Here is a 27,168-nt window from a genome sequence, read left to right as displayed (position 1 = left end):
ACACATACACACACACACACGCACATACATCAAATCTTAGTACTTAACTGAGTGACAGAGCTATGGAATCAAAATATATTTTGAATGAATAAATATGTGTTTATATTTAACAATATTTACAATAAACAACACTATTATCATATATAAACTATATATGCTGTAGTCATTAAAACTATACATATGAAGACATACCTCAATATGGAAAAATATACAAAACAGAATACAAAATACCATCTATTTTTGGGAGGTGCCTGGGTGGCTCAGTTGGCTAAGTGTCCAACTCTTGATTTCAGCTCAGGTAACGATCTCAGAGTTTTGAGATCATATGAGGATTAGAAGGGATCATAAACCACAGAAAAATAATCAGCTGGAGGAAGGGATTAAAAGTGGATTTCATTCATGCTGAGTTGCATTAATATTTGTATGTATACAAAGCTTTAGAAAAATAAGGTTGAAGAGCATAGAAGTAATCTCAGAAAGCTTGAATGCTAAAAGCAGATGGCCATCCTACATCAGCAGTAACCTAAAGGGCTGAGGATAAGGAGACTGAAAAGAACTCAACTCATGTGCTATGGGGGGAAGGTGTAACTAAATTTGAGAAATCTGTGACTAAGACAATGGGAAAAGAAAGTTTGTAAATGAGAGCTAATGGGAGCTGATGTTACTATTCAGTCAGTAAAAGACAAGACTGTTCCAAGGCTGTTAGCAGAGAGATCAGAAAGTCTCAACATTGCATTTTAGGTGAGACCGATTCCTGAGATTAGCATCTATTACACTTCATTCATCTGGACAGCTTCACTGAATGAGATAGTGGTTCTCAAACTTCAAAATGAGTTTCTTAAACCCCATCCCTTAAGACTGAGAAATATTGATTTAAAAAAAAAATCAACACCTAAAAAAAATATTTGGGATAAGAAAAAAAATAAGGACCTCCCCATGCTCCTTACAGATAAAATCTGTCTTCTATTTAGTAAAGATGACTAAACATGTTTTTGTTTTGTTTTATTTTGTTTAAAGATTTTATTTATTTGACAAAGAGAGAGAGCACAAGCGGGGGGGCGGGAGGCAGAGGGAGAGGGAGAAGCAGGCTCCCCACCGACCAAGGAGCCCAATGTGGGGCTTGATCCCAGGATCATGACCTGAGCCAAAGGCAGATCCTCAACCTACTGAGCCACCCAGGTGCCCTTAAACCCTAAACATGTTTTTTGTTTGTTTGTTTGTTTGTTTGAAGTCTTATTTATTTGAGAGAGTATGAGCGGTAGGGGCAAAAGGAGAGAGAAAATCTTAAGCAGACTCTGCACTGAGCTTGGAGGCTGACCCAGGGCTCAATCTCATGACCCCAAAATCACGACCTGAGCTAAAACCAACAGGTGGAATCTCAACTAACTACACCACCCAGGTACCCCACTAAACATATATACAATGGAGTATTATGCCTCCATCAGAAAGGATGAATACCCAACTCTTTATCAACATGGACAGGACTGAGGAGATTATGCTGAGTGAAATAAGTCAAGCAGAGACATCAATTATCATATGGTTTCACTTACTTGTGGAGCATAAGGAATAACACAGAGGACACTGGGAGTTGGAGAGGAGAAGTGAGTCGGGGAAATCAGAGGGGGAGATGAACCATGAGAGACTGTGGACTCTGAGAAACAAACTGAGGGTTTTGGAGGGGAGTGGGGTGGGGGGAATGGGTGAGCCTGGTGGTGGGTATTAAGGAGGGTACATATTGCATGGAGCACTGGGTGTGGTGCATAAACAATGAATGTTGGAACACTGAAAAAAAATTAAATTAAATTTTTAAAAACTTAATTAAAAAGTAAACATATTTTTTGATAACTTGGGAAACCCCAGCACCTCTGACCCTAGCCCCTTATCTTTTCAAAGATTTTAGGAAAGGAGGGAGAATAGGAAAGCTGTCTTTACTCATGGGAAGAACTGTCAAGTAATAATAAAGGTTACAGACTTGTTTTCTGAGACATCAAGGATAAGACAGAGGAAGGATAGTTTCAGTGTAATGTAAAAATATATTTGAAGAAATGAAATACCTTATCAGGTACTGAGTTTCCTGTCTCTTGAAGATGTCTAAGCTGTTGCTAAATAACCATCTGGTCTAGAGTTTGTGTGAATGATTTGACCAGCAATAATAAGATTAGATGACCAGTGACCTTCCTTCCTTCCTACCTTAATACGGCCTACCTAACATCTAGTAGAATTTTGTTTCAGTAAGTTTTTTTTTAATTTAAATTCAAGTTAGTTAACACATACTGAGTATTTGTTTCAGAGGAAGGACTTTGTGATTCATCAGTTGCATATAACGCCCAGAGCTCATTACATAAAGTGCCCTTCTTAATACCTATCACCCAATTATCCCATCCCCCACCCATCTTCCCTCCAGTAACAGTCAGTTTGCTCCCTAGAGTTAAGAGTCTCTGATGGTTTGCCTCCCTCTCTTTTTCACCTTATTCTTCTTTCCCTTCCCCTATATTCATCTGTTTTGTTTCTTAAATTCCACATATGAGTGAAATCATAGGGTATTTATCGTCCTCTGATAGACTTAGCTTGCTTAGCATAATACACTCTAGTTCCATCCATGCCATTGCAAATGGGAAGTTTTCATTCTTTCTGAGGACTAATATTCCAGTGTATATCTATATGCCACATCTTCTTTATCCATTCATCACTCGATGGATATCTGGGCTCTTTCCATAGTTTAGCTATTGTGGACATTGTTTCTATAAACATTGGGGTGCACATGCCCCTTCTGATCACTATGTTTGTATCCTTTGGATAAATACCTAGTAGTGTAATTCCTGGCTCATAGAGTAGTTCTACTTTTAACTTTTTGAGGAAACTCCATACTGTTTTCCAGAGTGGCTACACAATTTGCACTCCCACCAACAGTATAAAAGGGTTCCCATTTCTGCGCATCCTTGTCAACATCTGTTGTTTCCTAAGTTGTTAATTTTAGCCATGCCAACTGGTGTATCTCATTGTGGTTTTCATTTGTATTTCCCTGACAATGAGTGATGTTGGCCATCTGTATATCTTCTTCAGAGTAATGTCTGTTCATGTCTTCTGACCATTTCTTTACTGGATTTTTTGTTTTCTGGGTGTTGAGTTTGGTAAGTACTTTTTTAAAATATTTTTTAAGATTTTATTTATTTATTTGACAGAGGGAACCAGAGACCAAAAGAAGGGGGAGCAGTAGAAGGAGAGGGAGAAGCAGTCTTCCTGCCAGAGCCAGATGTGGGGCTCGATTCCAGAACCCTGGGATCATGACCTGAGTCGAAGGCAGACATTTAACCATCTGAGCCACCCAGTTGCCCCTGGTAAGTTCTTTATAGATTTTGTATATTAGCCATTTATCTGATACAACATCTAGTAGAACCTACCACTATTACAAAAAAAAAAAACCCTCAAATTTCATTTTAAAGTAATTGATTTTATATATAATTGCTCAGTGACTCATGATAATTAGATAAGCAACTCACATCAAAATAATTTTTTTTACTTTTACACTGCAAATCATTTGACTCCTCTTTTGCTTTCTTAGTACCTAAATTCAAAGTCAATGTTGTATTTTCATCTTATTACCACCTCAGTATCATTTATTCAATGAATATTTTTTTTTTACCATCTAGGAAGTGTCAGGTGCCATGCATTCAGGCCAGGAAATACTTAAACTAATCATCACACAAGAGACAAAGTCCCAGATATCATTCTCCCAAAATTCAGATTTCATTGCCTCAACCTATCCCTATGCTCAGACTTTCCTGTATTATACCCAGTTAAGCCTCCATTTTCCCTCTCCCCCTCACCACAGCTACCTGAGGAATGCATGGGCAACATGCCCAGCTGTTTGTTCTCCTCAGCCCTGACCCCAGCTCCAGGTGCCCCTGAGGCAGCAGAAATCTGGGGCCAGGAGGATGAGGACTGCCTGTCTAGAGGGAAGGACAAGATTACCACAGGGAAAGAAGAAGGAAGCTCAAAGCAGTTTATTACTTAATAAAAATAGAGTCTGAGGATTTCAAAGCAGAGGAATAAAGATAGGAACAAAAAGAGGTGGTTTGGTTTTTTTTGTTTTTGTTTTTGTAGGGGGGCAGTGTATGGGGAAGACTACTTTAAAGCTAGGAGAGGTAAATGGCCCAAGTGACTATGGAGCCCAGGATGTCACCTAGGAGAAGCGAACAATGTAGAAGGTGCCTCTGTAGCCTTAGAAGTTTTTAGACAATCAATCTCTAAGGAAATCTGTAAAATCTTCGTTACTCTAGAAAAGCTGACATCTGAAGACAGGACACTGTGACAGGGAGGAAATGACAGATGATAATTTTGTTGTTTTTTTCTTATTGTGAAATATGTCCAACAAACAAAAGAATATATATACCATTTGAAGAATAACAAAGTATAGTCATGTTCTGCCTTCCACACCAAGAATATGTTTCTTCACTCCTTTTTCTCCAACTTCTGGAGGATCCCTGTACAACTAAAGTAGATTTATCTGGGGAGCCAGTCTCAGGTGTGGTATAATTTCCTTAAACTGAAGAATGCCCCTGTGCAAACACTCTATCTCCAACATCATTCTTATTTGCTTCCTAATGGTTAATTTTTAAATTAAAATAAAGATATTGCTTCCTCACGAAACGTAAAGGGTTTGAAATGGATGAGTTAGCATAGTGCTTTAAATTTATTCAGTCAAAATGTAAATGATAACAGCTAATTTCCTATTTTGAATGGGGAAAAGGATTTGAAGCAGAAGGTCCTGACTAAAAATGTCGAGGGAGAGAAGAAAGTCCAAGCCTCCTAAAAACTTCACGTGCTTCCCCCTGGACTTGAACTCTCTGCCTTCATCCATACATAAAAAGAGGTATGAGCAGAGATACTTCCTGGCCTATGTCCATGCACTCACCTGAACAGCCACTAAGTTGCCCACTCTTTTCATTCTCCCATGTGGCCATAAACACTTAGCACTGCCTTGGCAACTTAATAAATACACGGACAGGACCACATACCAACTTCTACGTAGTTGTCCAGTTGCCTTGCTAACTTTATACAAAGAACTAGTACTGTATAAATCCAGTCAATCCAACCAAAATTTACTGAGTGCTTCTGATAGGAGAACATGTCTAGACTGTCTATTTTCTTTCTAAGTTCTCCTTTTCAGTTGAATCCATGGACTAACCATACTTTATCGGATGACATAAAAACCCAGTTGCACTAATGATTTAAGGGCAGGGATGAGGATTTCTTAGCACGGCCATGTTTTCTATGGAAAGTTAAATTCTTGCATATTCCAATCTTCCTTTCCTATTCCAGAAAACAACCCCAATGCAATCCCAACCCCTTGCCTGGGTCCCATTATGAGGAGGTGGCAGCAACTCTTCAGCACGGCACTGATGTTATGTGCTCACCTGTTCACCCCCTTAACAAAAGGCCGACTTGACTCACAAGCAGATCCTCTCCTCCCAAATAAAAGAACAATACCTTTAAAAGGAAGATTAGACAAAGACCTGCCCAGGCCTCTGGTTAACAGTTTTAAACTGACACCCCCACACTGGTCGCCCATACAGACTTACAGCATTCTTAGAGATGGTCAGCAATGGGAAAGAACCTCAGGTGAGAGATGAGGAAAGAGAAGCTCATAGCTGCTAAGAAACAACTGAGATCATAGTTTGGTAACAGCTGATCAAGGATTACAACGATCACTTCCAAACCATGCTGCCTGTCTTCATGGTCCTCCACTACAGCACAACAGGCGCAAGGACTATTCTTCTACAGTGAAAAGGGGAAAAAAAATAATGTCCTTGAGAAGCCCCAATCACCTAATCCAGGGTGTCCAAAGCAACCCCTAGCAGAACCTCTAGGTCCTGCTATGGAGTTAGCATGCCTAAAGAGAAAATTTTCATCATAGCTCTTCAAATCCGAAATGTCTCATAGCATACAACCAGTTCTCTGAGAAGCCACTAGTCTTAAAATGAAAATGAAGCTCTTAAGTCTTCCAACAGGGAAATCTAAGATAGCAGGTTTCCTGGCAAGCGTGTGCTCCTCCCTCTATTGTGGGAAACAATCCTGTCACTGGAGTTTCTAAGAGTGGCATATTAACTCTTCCAAGATACCAGGGCATCATTTACTAAATTATCTTTGTAAAGACACTACATGGTAGCCCAGCTCTTTGGGAAAGGTAATTAGCCTCCCATGGGTGACTAGTTTACTCCAAGTGAGCACGGAGCTCACTATAGAATGAGAATGGTCTCTTTTTATGGGAATGAAATATAATTTTGCTTATAGTCAGGAATGATTTATTTTTCATCTTAATAATCATATATGCCCTTTAATGCAGATTTTTTTTAAAGATTCCATTTATTTATTTGACAGGGAGAGATCACAAGCAGACACAGAGGCAGGCAGAGAGAGAGAGAGAGAGGGAAGCAGGCTCCCCGCCGAGCAGAGAGCCCGACTCGGGACTCGATCCCAGGACCCTGAGATCATGACCCGAGCTGAAAGCACCGGCTCAACCCACTGAGCCACCCAGGCGCCCCTAATGCAGATTTTTTTAACTAGTAACTTCTCCCCTAGATATAACAGACAATTAGCAAGTGTAAAAATCTTGGAGCATTAACACTAACACATCTGACCTAAATTCAACTTAATAAAACATCTACTGAGCTCCTACTACATGCCAGAGTCAATGCTAGATATTGGGGAATTACATTGCTATGATTTACCCATGTGGTGATACTGTATTGACACTACATACTATCCATCAGTGATACTATAACGCTATATGAGATTATAAATGGCTAGTAATGTGAGTATGGCAGATGGTCCACCATAGCTTGTCTTAGTCATTAGAGACCTAAATCTGATCAATGGCTCCAAATTTAGGACGATAATAGAGAACTGTGAAATAATAGAGATAAATATACCACAACACCTAATTTATTGATCTGAATATAAAGCCCACAAGGAGAAGTCAAAGAATTTCAGTAAAGTGGAGAAGAAAATCCTAAAGGGAGATATTGCTATCCTATGAGGCCCAGTTCCTTCAGGAAGCCTTGCCCAGGAATTCTAGCCCCAATGATATCCTACTTCTTCGAATTTGCACTGTATTTATTATATAGGTCAGAGTACTTAGCACTTGATCAAACCATTAAAAATGGCCTTGTGTAGTTTTCTTCTAAAAACATACTTGTCTTATCTCACCATCTATATGTAGGATCCTCAAGAGCTTGGACATTGGAGCATCTGGGTGCCTCAGTCAGTTAAGCATCTGACTCTTGGTTTCAGCTCAGGTTCATCTCAGGATCATTGAAATGGAGCCCAACATTAGGCTCTGCATTAAGCAGGGAGTCTGCTAAGGATTCTCTCTCTTCCTCTCCCTCTACACCTTCCCCCAAGCTCTATCTCTCTAAAATAAATAAATAAATCTTAAAAGAGAGAGAGAGAGAGAGAGAGAAAAGCTTGTACATCTATTTCTCTGGCACCCCCATCTCTGCTGTCTTGATAATAAGCACAAAAAAAAGTAGTTGTTGACTTCTAAGTATGAAAAACATGTTACAGGAAAAACGTGTTTAGTTAAAGGAACTAAAGGTGCTTATGACAGAGAAAGTAAGACTGTGGAGATATTTTCTACTCACTGAATATCCATGTGCTCCCGTACACTGGCCAGCCCTCTTGCAGTTAGAGGAAGCCATGTAACCAGTTCCTGCTTATTGGACCATGAGCAGAAGTTTCCAAGCCAAAGAACTAAAGCCAATTAGAGCCTTGAAGCTCTCTCTTCTCCTTCCCAAAAGACTGTGGAAACCCCATAATGAGGTGGTCAAACCACAAAATGAAAACAGTCTGGATCTCTGAGTCACTACATGAAGTGGAGCTGTCCTTGAGAATCACTTAATTTACAGTGGAATTTTTGTGAGCAAGAAATAAACATGGGTTGTATAAAGTCAGAGAAAGGATTATGTGGTACCATACCATACCATACCATAACCTAGTCTTATACTGATAGAAATATTAACAGGAGGCTAAAAATGAAAATCAGCTCAGTACTGACAAATGTGATGTAAAGTCATAATGAGGCAAAACTGTAACTGCAAGAATAGGAAGCAGACTAGGTCAATAAAACGAAGGACTCCCTGGCTGTTGGGCCAATATTGGAGATCTGCCTTGTGATCAATCAGAATCTGCAAGTCCACTTGGCAATAAATGAAAAAGAACAACTGTGATCAGGGAATGTGAACTAGATAATTTCAAATATCCTTCAAATGCTAAGATTTTATGACTCTATGATTGACAGTGGGTCTCTAATATGTGAAGGACAGAAATATGAGAAACAGATTATCCTGAGTTGTGACTATTTAATATATTAAGCAACATCAAAAGATCTCCCTATAAAATCTTGCAGGGAAAAAAAAAGAAACATATCTGTAGCACCAAGGGATTCAAGAATGCTTTCCCTTGTGGATAGTCAAACTATCCCCTCCCCCTTACAATGCCAGCACACCCTCCCCCAATGTACTCTCAGAGCCCATTCCCAGGTTGCTTGTTACACCATCAGCCCAAAGCGCAAATCACAAGAAAACAACTCCATTGATAAAGATTCTTCACACAATAAAGAGTCTTCTCGTTGGTGTGGTAGAACCATCTTGAATTCATTTCTAGAGAGAGGGTAAAGTTCAAGAGGAAAGATGTTTTCTAGACTCTTGAAACCATGTTTAATTTTAATGCAGCTATCATGTCCTGTCAAAAATCATCTGTCCTGTTTAAATAACAGGGCTGGATTGTTAAACCTCTAAGTAAAGGAAGTGATTTAGTTTCTTTCTTGAAAATATTTTAAGAATAAAAACAATAGCTACATGTCACATATACAATGGTTTTGCTGAAAGATCTGAAGACCTAACCTAAAAAATTATCTCTGCCACTTATTAGGTACGTGACCTTGGACAAGTCATTTAGTCTCTGTGAGTTTCAATATTTTCATCTGTAAAATAAGGATTATAATATCTACTTCATAAAGGTGACATGATGATTAAAAAGAGATAGTGTGCTCTGTAAGCTGAAACACAGGGTTCAAATGTAAGGTACTAGAGGAAAAGTAATAAACACCATCTGAAAATATTCTTTCTGAAATTACTGTTGGACTACCAATGGCAGACTAAGCATGTGATGATTAATAACACAAGGGCAGCAAGAAGAGAAACCAGCTCAGCCTTACTTTTTTTTTTTTTATTTGACAGAGAGAGAGAGATCACAAGTAGGCAGAGAGGCAAGCAGAGAGAGAGGGGGGAGGAAGCAGGCTCCCCGCGGATCAGAGAGCTGGATGCGGGGCTCGATCCCAGGACCCTGGGATCATGACCTGAGCCAAAGGCAGAGGTTCAACCCACTGAGCCACCCAGGCGCCCCCCAGCTCAGCCTTATTGAACTCATTCAGAATTTTGCAATTATAAAATCTAGAAAGAACTTATTTTACTGTCAGTATACCTATGTTTTGTGTTTTACTAGTACTTTTATTTTTTAATTTCTTAAGAATCACATATCATCTTTTCAGTAAGGGTTTCTAGAGTTCTTAATCCGACTCTTGTTTGAGTTTATCTTAAACAGATTCAGTAATGACTGTAAGCAAAAGCATATAAAGCCCTGTGACATTTGAGTGAAAGATATAAAGAACATATACTATATATGTCACGTGGGTTAATTAACCCTGCTACTTGTGAATTACTTCAACTCAGACCTAAAGGGGATTGTGGCAGCATGAGCAACTGCAACAAGTCTCTCTCAAATTCAACTCAGCTTTAAAGATGGAAACTTGGATATATACGCTATTTGATCATGTGGAAAGAAGATGAGTTTAATCACACAAACAACTAATTACACCTGCTTAAAGACTGATTATGACTTTGTCAAAATCAAGAGAGGGCCTCTTCATAGCTTGTGCCTAAAATTCCTTAAAAGCACTTTCTGGTAAATCTTATAAATGCATGTCTTATTTTGGCGGAGCACGCCAAAAGCAAAGCAAAAGGCATTGTTCTGTTTCTCTCTATAATGACCACATGCTAAACAGGCCACGGTTCCTATACCAAAAGCTCTGTACTGATGAGAGCAAAGAGCCAGGCAGGGGGTGCCCCCCTTTGTTGCTGCTTTCATTTTTAAAATTAATCTTAATTTCTGCATTGGATACGAGGATGGGTTTACAGCTATTAGCCATCATATTAATAATTTAGAAAATACATGCCCAATCACTTATGTTCTTTCAATTCCCTATGAACACAGCTGCAACCCACATTAGAAGTGAGGGTGAATGGATATTTTTCAGATGAGATATTTGGGCTGAATTATTAGGGTAGCCTGTACTACAAAATTACTAATAAACATTGCTTCTGGCTCAATTTAGCCTGAACTCAGTGAACCTAGTCAATGGTGACAAATCAAAAACTCCGAAATGCCCACCGAATGAATCTAACTAATCAAGGAACCCTGTAGGAAGTAGATGCCAGGATTAATGAGCCAGTAGTTTCACCATGCCATGCTGTTACTTCTTCACATAAATGCCCTCAGATGAGATTACCTTTATGTCAGGAAAAGGAGAAAAGGAAGGTTACATTCTTTCAACTGACAGGTTAACATTGCCATTACTAGAAGACACATCTTTGTGGGCTCAGTTTTTTCTTTATCCTAAAAATTAAAATATACAGTCCACAACCCAAATGAAAAACATTTTCATTTTTACAGGAAGCAGTCATTGAGGACATCAAACATAAATGGGTCCAATGTTAGGATTTCATCCGTATTCTCCACTTATATCTACCTTGATTTACCCAAACTGCTCTACATCCTATTTTATATTTAATACTTAACACCATCTTTGGTAGGTTGAATTCCTATACCATATTTCTTCCACCATCAACAAAAGGTAAACTAAGTGCACATCATTAACAGGCCATCATGCTATGCCACATATATTTAGTACCAATCTTGAGGGGAAAAAATACACAAGGATGAATATGTATATTCAAATAAATCAATCACATAGTAACATCATGATAAACTTTGACTTTTTCTAGCCAGCATGTGGTGACAGTATTCAATGCCAAACAGGCAACTCAGCAAAAAGTACAATTCATTAGAGGCAGAACATCCAGTATGTTGTACTCATCTACCTTGTGTTCTAATATCAGTCATCATTATTGTCTTTATTTTTTAATATAATTATTAATATAACTTCATTATTGCCTTTTTAAAATGTAATTATTAATATAACTTCATTATTGCCTTTATTTTTTAATGTAATTATTAATATAACTTCAACAGTTTGAGACACAATTGCTGCTGATAAAAAGCAAAAATATTAAGAAGTTTTATTTTGTTTTTAGATTTTTTTTCCTCCCTCAAAATGCAGAAATCTTTCAGACTTATGATTAAGGTTTTCATTCTCTCATTTTTATCTTTGCTAAACTGTCGACTTTAACAATTTAGACCAGATTGCCTTCCCTTATGCTAATAGCATATATAACATTAAAAATATTCAGAATTCTTAATACAGAAATCTATTGCTATAGAAACAAATATTATTCTAAAGTCAGGTCGAGTGAAAAAATGTACACTTTCATTATAATATTGATAAATAACCACTATATTATGAAATATAAGTATCTTTGAAAGCATCTATCACTTCAGTTGATTTGTAACTTCTCATCAGTGTTCTGAGTTGGCCCATTTTTTTTTTTTCAAATGAAAGATTTCCCTTGCCTTTGAGAAATACAATTTTTAAAGATTCCATTTAGCATCCTTTATTGCATTCCTACATCATAAAGTTATGCTTTATAGCAGCATAAAAAAGCTGTAAAATTAGCATCCTTGTAAACAACCTTCCATGCTCACTGGTAAAGCAATCTATAATTTGTACTGATCTCTTAAATGTGACTTGAGATTACAGTAGCTATGATTTCAATTTAAAAAAAAAAAGCACTAAGAGAGAATATGATGAAATGTAAAAACAAGAAAACATATTTTTCATCTACAGACATTTCAGAAATGTGATTATGTCGCTAAATTCTGGAATTCTAAAATATAGAAATGCTCCATTTTTATCTGAAATCCCAAATGAGCATGTTTTTATCTTCTTTAATATTTTAACTTTATACTAAAAATACGCTTTAGAAAATGTAGAACTGAAATATTCGGTGAACCCTACCCACCAATTTTACCTCTAATTCCTAAGGCAACACGAAAATATAATTTTTCTTTATCATAGAAAATCATGGCTTTTCGTCTTGCCTTCGAGGAGATTTCCCTGCTCTTAGCTGAGTAACAATTAATAGTTCCTAGAATTCACATGTAGCCCAGTGGTTCAAAACTATATTCTAGGGCGAGGGACTTTTTAGGATTTACTCAGTGGCAACCAAATGAGAAATCTTCCCATGGGAAAGGGTGCACTCTCAATGCCTATAATGACCCTTAAATTTTAAACTACAAGATCGATTTTGATTAGTCTTCCAAAGAATGCCTGTGATATTGATTTGCCTCCAAGTTTAAAACACCCACAACCTTCCCTCCCAGACTACCAAAGAAACAGCAATTTTCGGTACTAGTTAATGTGGGGCTGTCCCCCGAGCACGTGGATATATTCGAATTTAACTTGCACCAAGTAAGGACCCTGAGAAAATGAGAGGGGCCAGATGAGGCAAAACCTAAGAGGCACAGCCCAAAGCCAGGTAGTTCCGAGGAACTTTTTCCATATGTGAGGTTTCCCTCCGCTTGGGAGGTCCCAAGTCCCAGTACCGGAAGCCCAGCCTACATCCTGAGGACCCAAAGGGGCCGGGTTGCCTCTTTCAGAAGGCCGGGAGGCCTAGGGCCTAGAAAAGGAAATCACGACCTTCCCCCACACTCTAGCGCACTCCACCTCCCTCCACCCCGGCCCTTTCACAGCCACTGTGTACCTGGGGTCAGATGAGACTTTGGGTGACACCGGAAGGTTCCCAGGCTTCCTTCACTATGATCCTTCCTCTCGCCTACAGCCTGCCCCTCACACACGCACGCAGCCGGACCACGCCCGCCCTCCACTTCTTTGCCCATGGGAAACCGTCCACACGCAAGGCTTATCAATTCCTCGCCCTGCTTTTAGTGCGGGCAGTTGGGCCCTGAGACCTATCTCAGGCTTCCTAGGCCCGCGCCTGCTCAAAGCCTCGCGATGCCTCGAGCTCACGTGAGGCCCTCCGCACCCGGCCTTCTAACTTCCGGCCTGCGATTCGAGGCGCGGCCTCGTCGCCCAGAAGCTGTGTGGGACAGCGCTGCCTGGGCTGCGGTGCAACCCGGAAACCGTGGAGAGCTGCCACAGGTTTGAGCGCGAATTGAGAGCCCATTGTACGAGCTCTCTCTCCCTCCCCCATGAGACCCTCTCCTGAAATTCAGCCACAACAAAACCCATCATTCTCCATATCACATACTGAAAATGATTTTATTTTAACCATTTACATTTAACTTGATATAAACTTGTCCGGAAAAGTCAAATAATATGCTTTATATTAGCTCAAACATTTATTAAGAAAACCAAATTCCATAAATAAGCACAGACAATAAGTTAAAACATATCACAAATTGACCAGTATGTAACAAGAATGCTTTATCTACACAAAACATCCTATTTCACATGTTTGTTCATTCTTCGAAAGCGCTTCTGTTCTCTGGGTTTGGATTTGACCAGCACATGCAGAAAGAGCTGATTGTGTTTCTCTGTACAAAGTTGCAGGGTTGTAGATGTCCAAGTGCACCCATCGGCAGCCGGCAAGGGCCAGGGCAGTGGCCGAGGGGCACGAGGGACGACAGGACGACCACAAAACAACCTAGGGCACAGAGCAGCGAGGAGAGAGAAACGGAAAAGGAAGCAAACAAACCCCAGTCCTGAAGGATCCAGAAAAGAGATGTGGCTTTTACTTTTACAAAAGGAAAATTTTCTTACGTTTACTTTATTCTTCCTTATAAAGACTTATCAAAATGGGTAGGATCACCTCTTCTTCATCACATGACTGCTTTAGTCTACTCCAGCCACCCAATCCACTGGCATGTTCCTCCTGAGAAGCCTTCCCTTCAATAACCTCACACAGTTGTGCTTAAGAAAATAAAAGATAAAATAAAAGTGTTCTTTTGCAAGCCAATAGAGGGCTGCATGGATGTGACTGGGTGGATGGGGCAAGGGTCGGGTGGTGGGAGAGGAAAAAACAAAACAGGAGTTGGGAGAAAGAATACAGGGATAAATCAAATTATGTCCGTTGGGCCCTCAGATGAGGCGGTTGTAGCAGATGCTTGTCCTCCTTTAAGACGAAAATCCCTAACATTGTGCTGTCCCTTGAACACGTCCGTGTGTGACCTAGGTGCACTGTGTATGTATGTGTGCGCGAGTGTATGTAGTGTCTGAGTGTGAGCGAGAGTGCGAGTGTGTTGTGTTTCTGCCCACAAACCAGTCCATTGGTGTCTGATTTCAGATCCTGAGTCGACTCCCTGGTAAGTAAAATGGCGGGAAGGATGCTTTTTGCAGGGCGCGGGAGGAGGGGTGCGAGGTGCGGGTTAAGAAGGGACCCGAGGGGGGGCGGCGGGCGAGGGGTCGTAGGCGTCGTGTTGAAGGTGTAGGTGAGAATGCCGCCAGTCGGAAGGCTGGGAGGAGGGCGCAAGCACGCTACGTGCGAGCCGGGTGGCCGGGGGTAGCTGAGAAGGGTAGGGTGAGGCGCGGGAGAAGGGGGCCAGGGAAGATTAAGCGAGGCGGTAAGTGGAGCTGGGGGTGGGGAGGAGGAGAGGGGACCGGGGCGAGCGAAATCAGGCGGAGGGGAGGCCTCGCGGGCTGGGGCTTGGGGTGAGCCCGAGAGAGCGAACGAGAGAGGAGAGAACGAAACGAGAAGTGGCGGAGGCCGGGCGGGGATGGGGCAGGGCGCCGGGGCAGGGGCCCGGGCAGGGAGCGGGGGCCCGGGCGCGCGCGGAAGGACCTCGGGGCGGCCCTGGGGGCGGCGCCGGGGGCGGAGCAGGCTGGGCGCGGCTGCATTAAGTGAAGCTCATGGAGACTGTGTGCTCTAGCGCCTTGCGGCGGAGGGAGGCGATGCTCGTGCCCCGCCACACGTCGCTGCTGTCCGGGGAGCTGCAGAGCTGGGGCGAGCCGGAGACGTTGCTGGGGCCGGGGAGGGAGGCGGGCACCATGCCGGGGAAGGCGGGCTGGTAAAGATGCGACTGCAGCCCCGCGCCGTTGGAGCCCGCCAGGCTGTTGGATAGGCCCATGGAGTTGGGCGGCGGCCCGGCCGCCAGGCTGCACTGGGACAGCGACTGAGCCATGGCTTGCTGCCTGCCCAGAGCCGGCGGCAGCGGGAGCTGTGACACGCCCGGCATGGCGGCCGCCGCCCAGCGGGTGTCGTTGGCGTGGAAGGAGCACAGGCTGTCGCCCATGGCGGCGGCGGCCGCGGCGGCGGCTGACGGAAACTGAGGCAGACCTGGCGTGGGCAGCAGCGTCCCAGGCGCGCGGAACACGTTGGTGGTCTTCTTGCGCTTCTTCCACTTAGCGCGCCGGTTCTGGAACCAGACCTGGAGCGGGCGGGGCGGGAGACAGACAGAGCGCTATCAGCAAGCCGACCCGCCCGGAGGGGCGGGGGCTTGAGCCTGAGAAAGCTGCGTCAGACCCTGCCCCAGGTGAAACAAGGGCCTTCGACCCAACGCGCCCCCAGGCCAGCCAGAGACCGCGGTTCCTGGTCAGCTGGAGAAAACCGGCGCCCGGGGCACTCAGCAAGCGCTCACTTCCGGGGTCCTGAGTAGTCGTGCCCCCCGCGCTCCTACACTCGCTGCGAACACACCACCGCGCGCGGCGTTCAACAGCATGCTGGCACATTCTGTGCACGGCTTAGATGAACAAGTCTGCAGGCAGGCATGTGTCAAAATTGGACCCACAGGTGTACAAATGAAGATAAACATGTGTACCCATGTGGCTTAATAGCGTGCCTTATAACACTGATGGGGTATAGAATTTTCAGAAACGCTGGAAATTTGGAAATTGATGAAAGGCTGTGCATGACATAGCCCGTCTCAAAATCGAAAGACAAAGGAAAACCCCTAACGCCACGGATGACAGAGCGGAGAGGTTAATATAGTGATCCATGTGGGAAAGTGAGCGGCACTGAGCTACGGTGTTGTTTGGGTCGCCACCGTGACTTGTGACTGGTGCTTCTGCCACAAGTCTCATTGCCTCATTCTCAAACCCCTCTAACGGCACCTTTTATCTAAGCTGTGCGGATACACTGGAATCTGCTGCCAGAGCCGGGTGCCTGCCAGTCTATTTTAAGAAACCTACTGAGGACACGAGGCTATAGGGCCTCCAGTTCCGCAAGTCCCCCCCACCCTCTATTTCCTGTTTCATCTGTAACTGAAAGCAAATTTTCTGACTACAAATTAAAGGTCAGGTTTAAAGCTCACACTAGTAATGAATCAAATTTAATATTGCGTAGATCCAATAGCCACATATCTTTTTAAAGGAGATGTGTTTGATAAAACATACTCCAAATAAAAATAAACCTACTCATTCTTTATTCACAATAACCCTGAATTTCTGAACTTACCAAACAAATTTGCCTACTAATGTCATATTCGCTACCACGGGAAGGAAAGTTTCTTCTTAAAGATGTCAGACCTGCCTGACCAAGGTAGCCTCCTGTCTCCTTATATTTGAATTTGATATTTATTTTTTGATTCTATATTTTTAAAAAATCATCATAATAATTCGCAGCATACCTACGTGGCAGGCTTTCAGTTTAACATCTAGTTAGGTGGAGGTTTACTGTGCATAAATACAAATGATGTGAGACACAGCTCAGGTATTGATGAGTTTCCTCTTAGAATTTGGCAAACACAATTTGACCATATTCGTGACCAAAAGGCCATTCATCTGTTATTCCAAGCTAATGTTCAGTGTTTATCCTGCAAGATAAAGGGTCACGAGTATGGACCTAACTGACCCGTTGTTGGTGAGCCAGCTATTCACAGAGGTGTGTTATACCCGTGCAAGTGGTGACTGTACGCTTAACAGTGTGAACGGCTTTGCAATCTAGAATTATCTCCTATCTTTGGGTCGGGCCTGGCCCTGCCACAACATTCTCACCTTTGCCCACCATATTATCTTTCTCTGATTTCTACCCCATTTTCCATGTTTCTGCCTACCCCAAGTTCCAGACTGTATAAAGATGCAGGGTCCCTTACTTGCTAAAGCCCCTTGAGTTGGTGGCACGACGGATTAATGAGGCTGTGGGGCCCTTGATAGTAACCGGGATCAATGCTGCCGGCAGCGAATTGAGCTGTTAGTGGCCTGGAGCAGAGAGTAACCCACAGAAGCCAAGGAAAACACGGCGAGGAGACCTGCGGCCACAGGTCACTTTGCATTCCCCTTCCACGGCTGGAATGGGGGGAGGTAAACTGGCTGAAGCCCTAGACAGGGATGGTGTCTAGGTGAGAGTCCCATCTCACATTCCACACCCAGATATATTTTGAAAGGTATCTATAAAGGCTGGTTTCTAACATCCTGCAAAGTGTCAATGAGTCCTGAGAATGTTTGACTGTTTGGAACATGGCGGAGGAAGGTGGCGGACATCTGTGGGGGAGCGGGAAGAGAAGCAGCAGAAAGAAAGAAGGGGGGCAGGATGGCCCCATAGGATTTCAGTGTAAAACACACCCACTAGAAAGGTTTCTGAACCTCAGACACAGGTGGAAAAGAACAGCTGTTAAAGAACTAAATATTATAGGGATAATCGAAAAATCGTGCTCAATTATGTTTGAGGGTTAGTAGTCAAATGATGGCTACAAAATTTTTTATGTTTCATGGCTTACTGGGGTTGGGAAAAAAATCTGCATGGGGTCTGAACACCTCCGTTCCAAGCTATGATGCATATGTTTTTAAAATGTGAATGTTTCCACTTGAAAACTAGAGCATGACAGATTAAAATGCAGGCAAAACCTAAGGGAGATTTTGAGAATGCACAGATGACAACTGCAGAAAATATATTAACCGCAGCCACGGGCCAACTTTGTACTCAGTTTGAAATGCAGCTCTTCTCACAAAATGCTTAATACAACAGTGAGAATCTAATGGAGGTTGGAATTTAAAAATCCACTTTCATGATATCTGCTGTTACAGTAATATAGACATACTGTAAATGTATTTTAAAATATATAGCCCGTTTAATTCCCCAACTATAAATGGCTCAGAAATAGAGAAAGAGAGGAAGAAAGAGAGAATATTACTTTTTTCCCCCTCGAAGCAAACGCTTTATGAAGATCTCATTGGAATCCAGCAAATGATTAATGTGAAGATTTGGGAGGAAATCTGGGGAGCTGTATTAAAGCCGAGATCTCAGGTTCATTTCGATCAGCCAGCCGTGAACTCTGGGCCGAATTCATTACACTTTAATAGTGCTGGGAGAGGAAGAAAATGCAATTTCTCATTCCATTAGAAAACTAGAAAATACTCTCAGCTTGTCCCCCTATTAAGATGTGGCAGGTGACAGGGCCATTCTGGGGGACACGGTCAATGGAATTACAGCACATTATTTTTGTTCGTATAAAATATTGAAAGGCAAGCCTGACTGTGCAGAAGTTATTTCACTGATTTGGTTTTTATGTAAATAAAATATTGAAAGTTAATTAATCCGTGCTAGAGACTAATGATTATGCTTATTATATTGCATTTGATCGCGTAATTTGCATGATTCTCGCATTGCTGCTTAATAAGCCATTCCAGGTTATAAATAATTCTGAAATTGGTTTCTAATAATGGCATGCTATAAAAGGAATGGTTTTATTACACTAGCCAGAAAAAGGGAGCGATATCAGACATGGAATTGGCCTCCATGTAAGTAGAGGTGCTTTTATAAATGCTTAAAAAGTATGATATATACCAGATTTGGATAAAAATAAGTGTGTTGGGTCAGTTAGTCTAGAATTAAAAAGCATCTTTAAAAACATACAATTGTAATAAATTAAATATTTAGATCATTTTTAATCAGTGCAGTGGCCCACATACTGAAAAGAATGTGTGGCAATCTGTTAACTATAAAGAAAACTATGAAGGACTCATCATATAAGAACATAAACCAATTACTATTTAATTTGAATTTGGTCAAGGAGCAATGGTACAGTGAATTGTGAAGTAAATACATTTTCCATAAATTATTTTTGCATTACATCACATAATGTTAATCATTCTGAAATGTTAATTAAGAAGGTTATGTTGATCTGATTACTTTTTAAACTATGAAACATTATTTTTAAAAATATTGAAATTGCCATTCTATTAAATTGTTCCTATCAGCAGCCTCAAGCTATTATCTTTTGTTGAACATTATGCTAGAACAATTAAAGTACTTTGTCTTTTTCTTCTTGATTATTCTTTTGTGTACTTTTTGAAAATAACTTTCTATAACATAGTTTGTATTTTATTTCATTTACAACTTTTTATATTAAAAGAATCACTGCCATTAACCTTTGGAAGACCTAATAAAGTTTAATAGACCTCATTTTCTTTTTTCATAAAGTCAGTTGTCCAGTTATATTTTATTTGTGATTCTAAGTTCTATTTTAATTTAAACTAATTACCACTATGTCTAGGTTAAGCAACAGCATTTTACTCTTTAAAACAAAAATTATCAGGTAGTATTTCTCTTGAGAGACAAAAAGCAAATTTATGAATTTTGAACTTAGGAGATTTTAACAAGCCAGTATTATCATTAGCTTTAATGGAAGTATTGAAATTGTGATTTCTGTTAAGATTTGGACTCGACTTCAGATTTCAAAAGAAAAGGTAAGTAAAATTTTTTAAAAACAAATAGTATATATCTGCACAATAGTATATATCTGCACAATGCAATTAACACTCTTTGGGTGTTTAATTTCAATGGCCCATGGTTCAGGGCTTCCAAAGTTCACTAATGAAACCACCCAGACTTATACTGAGTAAAAATGTTAATCTATATTATACCTTGATTATTTCTGTGTTAATCTGACCACTTTAAGTCCCCAATGATGATATCCATTTGCTGACTATTTAGAACAGAAGCATATGCTATTTTTCCAGGTTATACTATCTTTAAAATGTCACACACAGACAGAAATATTCAACCCTGTGATTATGGACACCCTTGCCTCTTCTTAGATCAAATATAAAGGAACTGATATTTTTAAACTTAATATGTTAAAGCACCTACAGCTATAGTTGATACTCAGCATGACAGAAATATCACATCGGAGGCAGGAAAGGAGGGTTTTCAGAACCCTGGATAGTTCAAGACCAACTTCGGGACTTGGAATTTCACCTCCACACTTGTCCATAAAATATCTGATATATTGTTTTCATTCTTCTAAGAAGCAAAAAAAAAAAAATCTGAGATTCGCTGGGCTTATACATTTTTTCCCTGATTTTCAGAAAAGTTATAGGTGTGATTTTATAAGTTATATATAATTTACAACTTGGAGGGTGGTTGGACGAGAACAAGGGGTCAGTGATGATTTCGTCTACTACCTGTCAATCTTTCCTGTCCTAAATGTCCTTTCTTCAGATCGAATATCTACAACAGAAAGCCTTCATCCTCCTCCTCCCAGTTTCCTTAGGGGAAAACCAGGGCTCACAGACTGTAGGGGATCTCTTCAGCCTCCCTCAGCGCACTGGTAGATCATCAAAGTTTAAAACCTTTGCAAACCTCAAAGCTCGGGGTATTTTGTCGAAGAGCGGCGGGAGGGAGATGTTCAGGAGAATAAAGCTACACGGTGAACCTCAGATGTGGGGTTTATTTTGTTTGTTTTTTGGTTTTTGTTTTTTTAGGTGCCATTATGTCTTATTTTCTCCCTTTTCAAGTTTTTGGATAACTGTTGCATTCCCGCATTTATCTAGACGCCTTACACAGACTCATTAGGGGGTAATGAAATACTTGTCAATAACTTGAGCTGGAGTGGAGGTGCGCGCTCGGCTTAGCCGCCAGGGAGACGCAGAGGCTGGGAGGTGCGGAGGCTGGGAGATTCGGAGCTTCCCTTCTCAGTGAAGACGAATGAGACGACCTAACAGTCGAACAAGGCCGGCTTCGCTTTTGAGGCATTTCTGTGGGAATGTGACTCTACTGGTGGGAGAAGGGGGCCCTGCTTGTCCACGGAACTCACAGGCAGCCGAAGCGCAAGCCCAGGACCCCGTCAAGAAAAAGACCCCCTTCTTTTGCCCATATCCTCCCGCCCCTCCTTGTCTGCTGCCCCCGCGCCCAAGCCCGGCGTACCTGCACTCGGGACTCGGTCAGCCCGATACGCAGCGCCAGCTCCTCGCGCATAAAGATGTCGGGGTAGTGAGTCTTCGCGAAGCTCCTCTCCAACTCGTTGAGCTGCGCGGGCGTGAAGCGCGTCCGGTGGCGCTTCTGCTTCTGTTGGCCCTGCTGCTGGCCGGCTTGGCTGGGGTTCGGGCCGCCTTGGGGCCCCGGCTGTTTGTCCGGGTCCTTTGCGCTCACCGCCAGCGAGGCCGGCGTAGAGCCCACTGTAGTGATGTCCTCCCCGGGCAGCAGAGTCGCTCCCTCGACTGGGTCGGAGTTGGGCGCTAGGTCCCCCGGATGGCCCCCAGGGTCGGAGCCCCCCACGCCCAGCCTACACTTCACCGCCTCCCGGTGGCCCAGAAGCTCAGCGGCATCTTTCATACCTGAGGAGGCAAGGGGATCGCGGTCACTACTTTCCTGGCGATGCCAAGAGAGACCGTCCTCACTTCGCGGTCCTCCTTCAGCCCCATCCTCGGCTCCCTCCGCGCCCACGTTCGCCCTACAGAGGAAACTCCCGGGATGCTCAGCTGCGTTCCCCAGAATTTGGACAGCCAGGTTGGAGTACCATCTCCCGACCCTTTCCCCTCTCCCGGCAGCCAGCTCCCGTAGTATACAGCACATGCTTTCGTATCTCCCGCAATGAAACACTCCCAGTTCCGGCAAAGAAACGTGCCTCCGAGTCCCTTTCATGAACAGTACCCCTGAAGCCCCTTGGACCTTGGACCTTGGACCAGGTTGGAGTAGGCGGGGTGGGGGTGAGGGGGTGAAAAGAAAGAAAGAAAATTAAACGATTCCTTGGTTGCTGCCCCACCTGCGCTTAGGCAGCTTAGCGAACTCTACCGCCGGCCCTCAGCCGATTCCCTCTCACTTTTGGAAGATGAATAATTCTCCAAGCCTTCTACCCTCTGAAATCAACCCAAATCAGCTCCGCCTCTCCCTCAAATCAGAGAAAGTGTTTGGAAAATGGAATCACATCCATCACCAAAGATTCCCAAACCGGAAACCCAGAGCTCAGCAACCCAGACCGCATTAAGGAAACTCAAGTAAACTCTATAGACAGAATAGTGAATCAAACTTCAGATAATTCAACTTTTCTTTCCGGAGAAATAAAAGGCGCGTTCCCCTCCGACATTGTCAACGCCGAGTCCCTTGCAGGCGGGGATGCCTGTAGGGATGAATTTGGCTTTTCTCCTTTCTCAGTGAACACACTTAAAAAATCCGCCTCGATTGCAGCGACTTCTCTTTTACGCCAGATTTTTACAAATTCAACCATACTTAGATGAGGGGTAGAGAAGGAGGTAGTGGGAGAGAGAAAGGAAAAAAGAGGAGAAAAAAAAAATCCCAAATCAAAGCAAACAGGCGGGGAAGAGAGAGAAAGAAAAACACCTCCGAACAAATTATCTCAGGGTAGATTGCCGTTCAAAAAAAAAAAAAAAATTTAATAATAATAAGGGAGAGGGAAGAAGGGGGGGAGGAAAAACAAAAAGTAACAACATTTCCCTAGTCCTTTTTGGATCTACATATTCCATAGATTTTTTTTAAAGACGATGTTAAATCAAATTAAACTTTAATGCAGCACAATTACTTTTAAAGAAATTAGTCCATTTAGGGCGCATTAAGGTAAAATAAGGAACAAATTGACAATTTCCTGCCCGGGCTTCTCCTGGCTGCCCGGGCGAGAGGTGCGCACTCACCTAGCCTGGCGTCCAGGAGGTCGGCGTGAGACAGCATCGCGCACCGCTCCAGGGCGAAAGCTGTTCCCCCCCAAATTTTAGCGGCTTTAAGTTATTTAAAATAGATATAAGCTATAAGCTATACGATATAGATATATATAGATCACCTAAATGAAAGAAAATTCGGTTTGTGGTTAAAAAGGGGGCTTCTTGCATTATAATGTCCTTTAGAGAGACGGGGAGGTGCTTAACAGTTGAATGAACCCGTGAGCAGCTCGGCGAGGGGACCAATCAGGAGGGCAGCCTGCAAATGTCAGCGCCGGGAGAGTCCCCCACTCCGCCCGCCCGCCCGCCCGCGCCCGCCCGGAGGAGGCGGTGGCGGCTGCCCTGGCAGCTCCAGCCGACAGCAGCAGCTAAAGCAGCGGAGGCCTCCTCGGCCTCGCCGGGGGCTCAGCGGCCCGGCCTCCGCTGGTTCTTCTCGCGATTTTCTCCAGGCACACCTTTCCTTTTCCTTGTCCCTGTTCCCTCCAAGGTGCAGCTCTGTCTCTGACGACTAGGATCTTCCCGGGCCCAAGGGACAGAGCACGGCTTGACCCCCGCGTGACCCGAGAGTCACTCCCGCCCGCGCGCTATGGGCCACCCTGGCCTGCTGCTGGCTCGGGCCTGCCAACACGCAGCACAACCCGCGCCCTGCGCGGCCTCTAGACCGCGCCTAGACTTCGCGGCCGCCTAGCAGGCCTGAGCCTAGGGTACAGAAGCCCCTGGCTGGGACCCCGGCTCTAAAGAGTACCACCCCCTCAGCAGGCCTAGAGAGGAAAAAAGGAGTAGACTCCCCCCGCGGCGCTTCCTGGGCCCGCAGTCAGTTTCAGGGCTCGGAGCAGAGTGCCGATTCGTACACTCTGTACCCTTCCCGCTGGGAGCCCGCTCCTCCGCCGGGCCCACGCTTGCATCCTGGCCCCACATCCTGCTCTTTCGGTCAAAGTTTCTAAGTTCAGCTCGGTTCCCAATTCCACTTATGGCTGTAAATAAAGTTAAATGCTCTTTATTTTCTTCTTGAATATGTTAAACTACTTGAACAATTTAAAGTGCTTTGCACAAGTGAAGCGAACCATCTCTAATGTTCTGATTTTTCAGAGCCAGCCAACAACAAAGTTTAGATTAGTAATATATTTCTAACCAGAGTAATTTTCAAGATCATTAGGCATTTATGTAATTAGTGCCAAATCTATAAGCTTTTATTACGATTATTAGAGTAAAATCAGTATAAATTTGTACTAATTTACTACTGTTTAGACTTGGCTGTCAAGCCCAGAGGTTCTTATTGTAAATGATAACTGAGGAAATTAAGTGCAAAATTCTGTACCATTTCTGATCTGCTCCTAAACAATCCGTTTCAATTGTATTTGTAGCAGAACATAATGCCCTTTTAAAGTTATTTGACTTGTATTTTTATTTGCAACACAAGAAAAATGCCCTCTACCCAGGCACAATGAAAACTGATATTTACTACTCTCAACTTGATTAACATTGATTTTTAATTCTAGAGTGATGCAATTAAGATTATTCATTTAGTGCAAATAAAGCTTCCACAAAAGGGTGGTCCTATGAAGTCTGTTTTAAATAATACCGAGCAAATGGCTTTTTTTGTTCGCCGTCCAATTGACTTACACAAAACATTGGAAATGCTGCCTGAGAGCAGATGCGAGAGGAATGGGTGTGTGTGTGTGTGTGTGTCCTTAGCTGCATGTGTGACAGGGACCGAGCAAGGAGACAAAGGAGGCAGCAAGGCGAACTCTGGGGCAGTTGTGCTTCCTCCTCCTTCTCTCCTGCAGTCTGCTCCCCTCCTCCCATGCACACACACGTGCGCGCGCGCACACATGCACACACGCGTGATTGCTGGGCATCAGCCACAGCGGTTCCTTCCAAGCTGCGGAGACGGCTTTCCCGGAGGCTCTGGGCCTGGCCGAGCTTCAGCGGCCGCCGCAACTGATGCCAACGCGGCCTGTGTGGGGCCGGGGCGCCGGGAACGCGGAGAGCAGCCTGGCGGAGCCCGGGTGGCAGCAGCACGCTTGGAAGCCCCCAGGGTGCTCCGCAGACACCTAGCGTCCTTTCGACAAAGCCTTGATGGGAAGGAGAATGCCTAAACCTAAGGCAAATAAAGTCCCTCCAGTAAAACCTTCCCCTTCCCCAAACAAAACCCCCAATCCAGAAGGGACGGCGCCAGGCGTTCGAGGCGAGAGGCCAGACGGCGGCCTGGGGCTGGGCGGCGTGCGTCCTGGACGCGGCTCCCAAGTGCGCACCTGGCTGCACGTTGCCGGGATTCGCAGTGGGTTGTGTCCACCTGGGAGACACTTGCAGGGCCTCCAAGACCCGAGCGCTGGGGCAGAGGTGGGCAGAAGTGTCAGAGCAAGAGAGAGGGGGGCCTGGGAGCTGACCCTGCTCCTCCAAACAGGCAAGTCCGTGGAGGCCCGTTTTGCCTTGGCGGTGCACCGTCAGGAGGGAGGGAGGAGAGGCCGCGACGTGGGGAGAGAAGAAGGGCGCGGGGCCCCGAGTCCGCTCTCGTGTGTACACAGACGCTCTTGTCCTCCTCCCACAGCCACTCCCAGAGCAGCCGCGGGCCGTGCAGCGTCCTCCCACACTCACTCGCTCGTATATTCTGTTTTGTTGTATCTTTCAGGTCGATAAATAAATGTGTAATAGTTAATGTGAAGACACATCAGAGTAATAACAATGGGACGAAATCAAAGGATTATCCATCTCTGTTAGTAACCACTGAATAACAATGTTGCGGCGTGATTGATAGCCCGCTTCATTTTATGACTTTTCTATTGGTCTTGATTTTTATAGCAGTATAAACAAACTAAATCATTTCTTCCAAGACTTCAGAGCATAAGCATCTTGGGGGGGTAGGGATAAAGGAAAGGGGGAAAAAAGAATGGGAAATCTGAGAGGGGAGGGGGTGACGGGGGTGGTGTTGGGGCGTCGAGGTGGGGAGTGTGCAAGCTGGAGCTGGAGCCGGATGTCGGGAGCCGGTTGCCAGCAGGCGTGGCGAGGAAAACGACAATAGTCGGGATATAAAATGCTCGTCCCCGCTCCCGGTTTCTTCTCGGCAGCTCGTTCTGGCCGAAGTCTGAATCCACTTGGGCAGCGCCTGAGATGTATTTACCAGAGTTTTATTCCCCGTCATCTTCCCACGTTCCTGGGGCAGCCGGGAAAGTGCCGGTCAGGCCCATTGCTATTGATAATTTAAGGCATTTCCCACATGATCATGGGAACTGAAGTCCCTAACAAGGCGAGGCTTTAGCGCAATGGCCCCCAAATCTTCGGAATGACAAGAATGTCTTCAGAAATCACTTCAAAGCAAAGTAAAAGGATTTTCTATGACGGATCCAGTGATTTTTCCTCAATAAATAGGTTTTAGATTGTTACACACACGTAGAAGTGGAACAAAGGGAACTACCAGAAAATATATTGGTTGCCCCTAATAAAATTTATTTAGACAGTTTACTTCTCATAAAAAATAGAGATTGAATTTTGTACAAGAGCCTGCCAAGGGGCGATGCACAGGGAAATCATTTTTTTTTTCTTTCTCCTCTTTTCCGCTTCTCCTTTTTAACGAAGCACAAAGACCATTTAAAGGCCAGGGAAACCGCTCTGTCTCCCGACTGGCTGAGCGCCTAGACCCAGCCCGAGAACTTTGTAGTTTTGAGAGAATGGGCTTTCTGGGATATGTGTATATATATTAAATCAAAACCTTGATGGATGATTATGTAAACTACAAGCACAGCGACTACCAAATGGGTGTCTCTTCTGCTTTGCCATCCTGGTCCAGAGAAAGATTTAGAAATACAGTATAGTTGGATGGGGAGGTGAATGGGGTGGGAGATCCTGGCAGCAAGTGCCCAACTGATGGATTTATGCTAATTAGGTTTGTAATTCTGATTTTATCTCTAATTGTATTTCTGTGCTCATTGTGAATCTTTTGTGGAGACTGAGAGACAGAAAGAATAAAAATTTATACTAGGTGCTCCTGAAGAATTGGGTAGTGTGCCCAGCTCCCTGATTGTTTATTCCACTTACAGAAACCTCGGGTGTTTATTAAATGTAACTTTCAGCTGCTTGGGTTGTTTGTAAACTGCTCTCTTTTCTTTGCAGACAGTGGGCTGAAATATGGCGCGTTATTATTCACATTC

The 27,168-nt window shown here is 43.5% G+C and overlaps 1 protein-coding gene across 1 annotated transcript; it reads right to left on the bottom strand.

The window, feature by feature from the left end:
- Positions 1 to 14,962: 14,962 nt before the first annotated feature.
- Positions 14,963 to 23,061, bottom strand: OTP (orthopedia homeobox). The gene is made up of 3 exons (XM_032843849.1): positions 22,997 to 23,061; positions 21,276 to 21,685; positions 14,963 to 15,561 (listed from the first exon to the last, which is right to left on the bottom strand). Exons 1-3 carry the CDS (start codon positions 23,031 to 23,033, stop codon positions 15,031 to 15,033), a joined length of 978 nt encoding a protein of 325 aa, XP_032699740.1. The 5' UTR covers positions 23,034 to 23,061; the 3' UTR covers positions 14,963 to 15,030.
- Between the last annotated feature and the right edge of the window lie 4,107 nt (positions 23,062 to 27,168).

This window comes from Lontra canadensis, unplaced genomic scaffold (assembly GCF_010015895.1).
Source record: "Lontra canadensis isolate GAN:19392208 unplaced genomic scaffold, GSC_riverotter_1.0 scaffold4, whole genome shotgun sequence".
NCBI classification, from domain to species: Eukaryota; Metazoa; Chordata; class Mammalia; order Carnivora; family Mustelidae; genus Lontra; species Lontra canadensis.
This window is presented reverse-complemented; position numbering and strand designations above follow the sequence as displayed.

Coding starts and splice junctions, on each gene's coding strand:
- OTP (XM_032843849.1), bottom strand. CDS start 23,033: ATGCTGTCTCACGCCGACCTCCTGGACGCCAGGCTAG. Junction 21,686..22,996: donor CCTCCTGGACGCCAGGCTAG/GTGAGTGCGCAC, acceptor TTGCCTCCTCAG/GTATGAAAGATGCCGCTGAG. Junction 15,562..21,275: donor TGACCGAGTCCCGAGTGCAG/GTACGCCGGGCT, acceptor CGCCCGCTCCAG/GTCTGGTTCCAGAACCGGCG.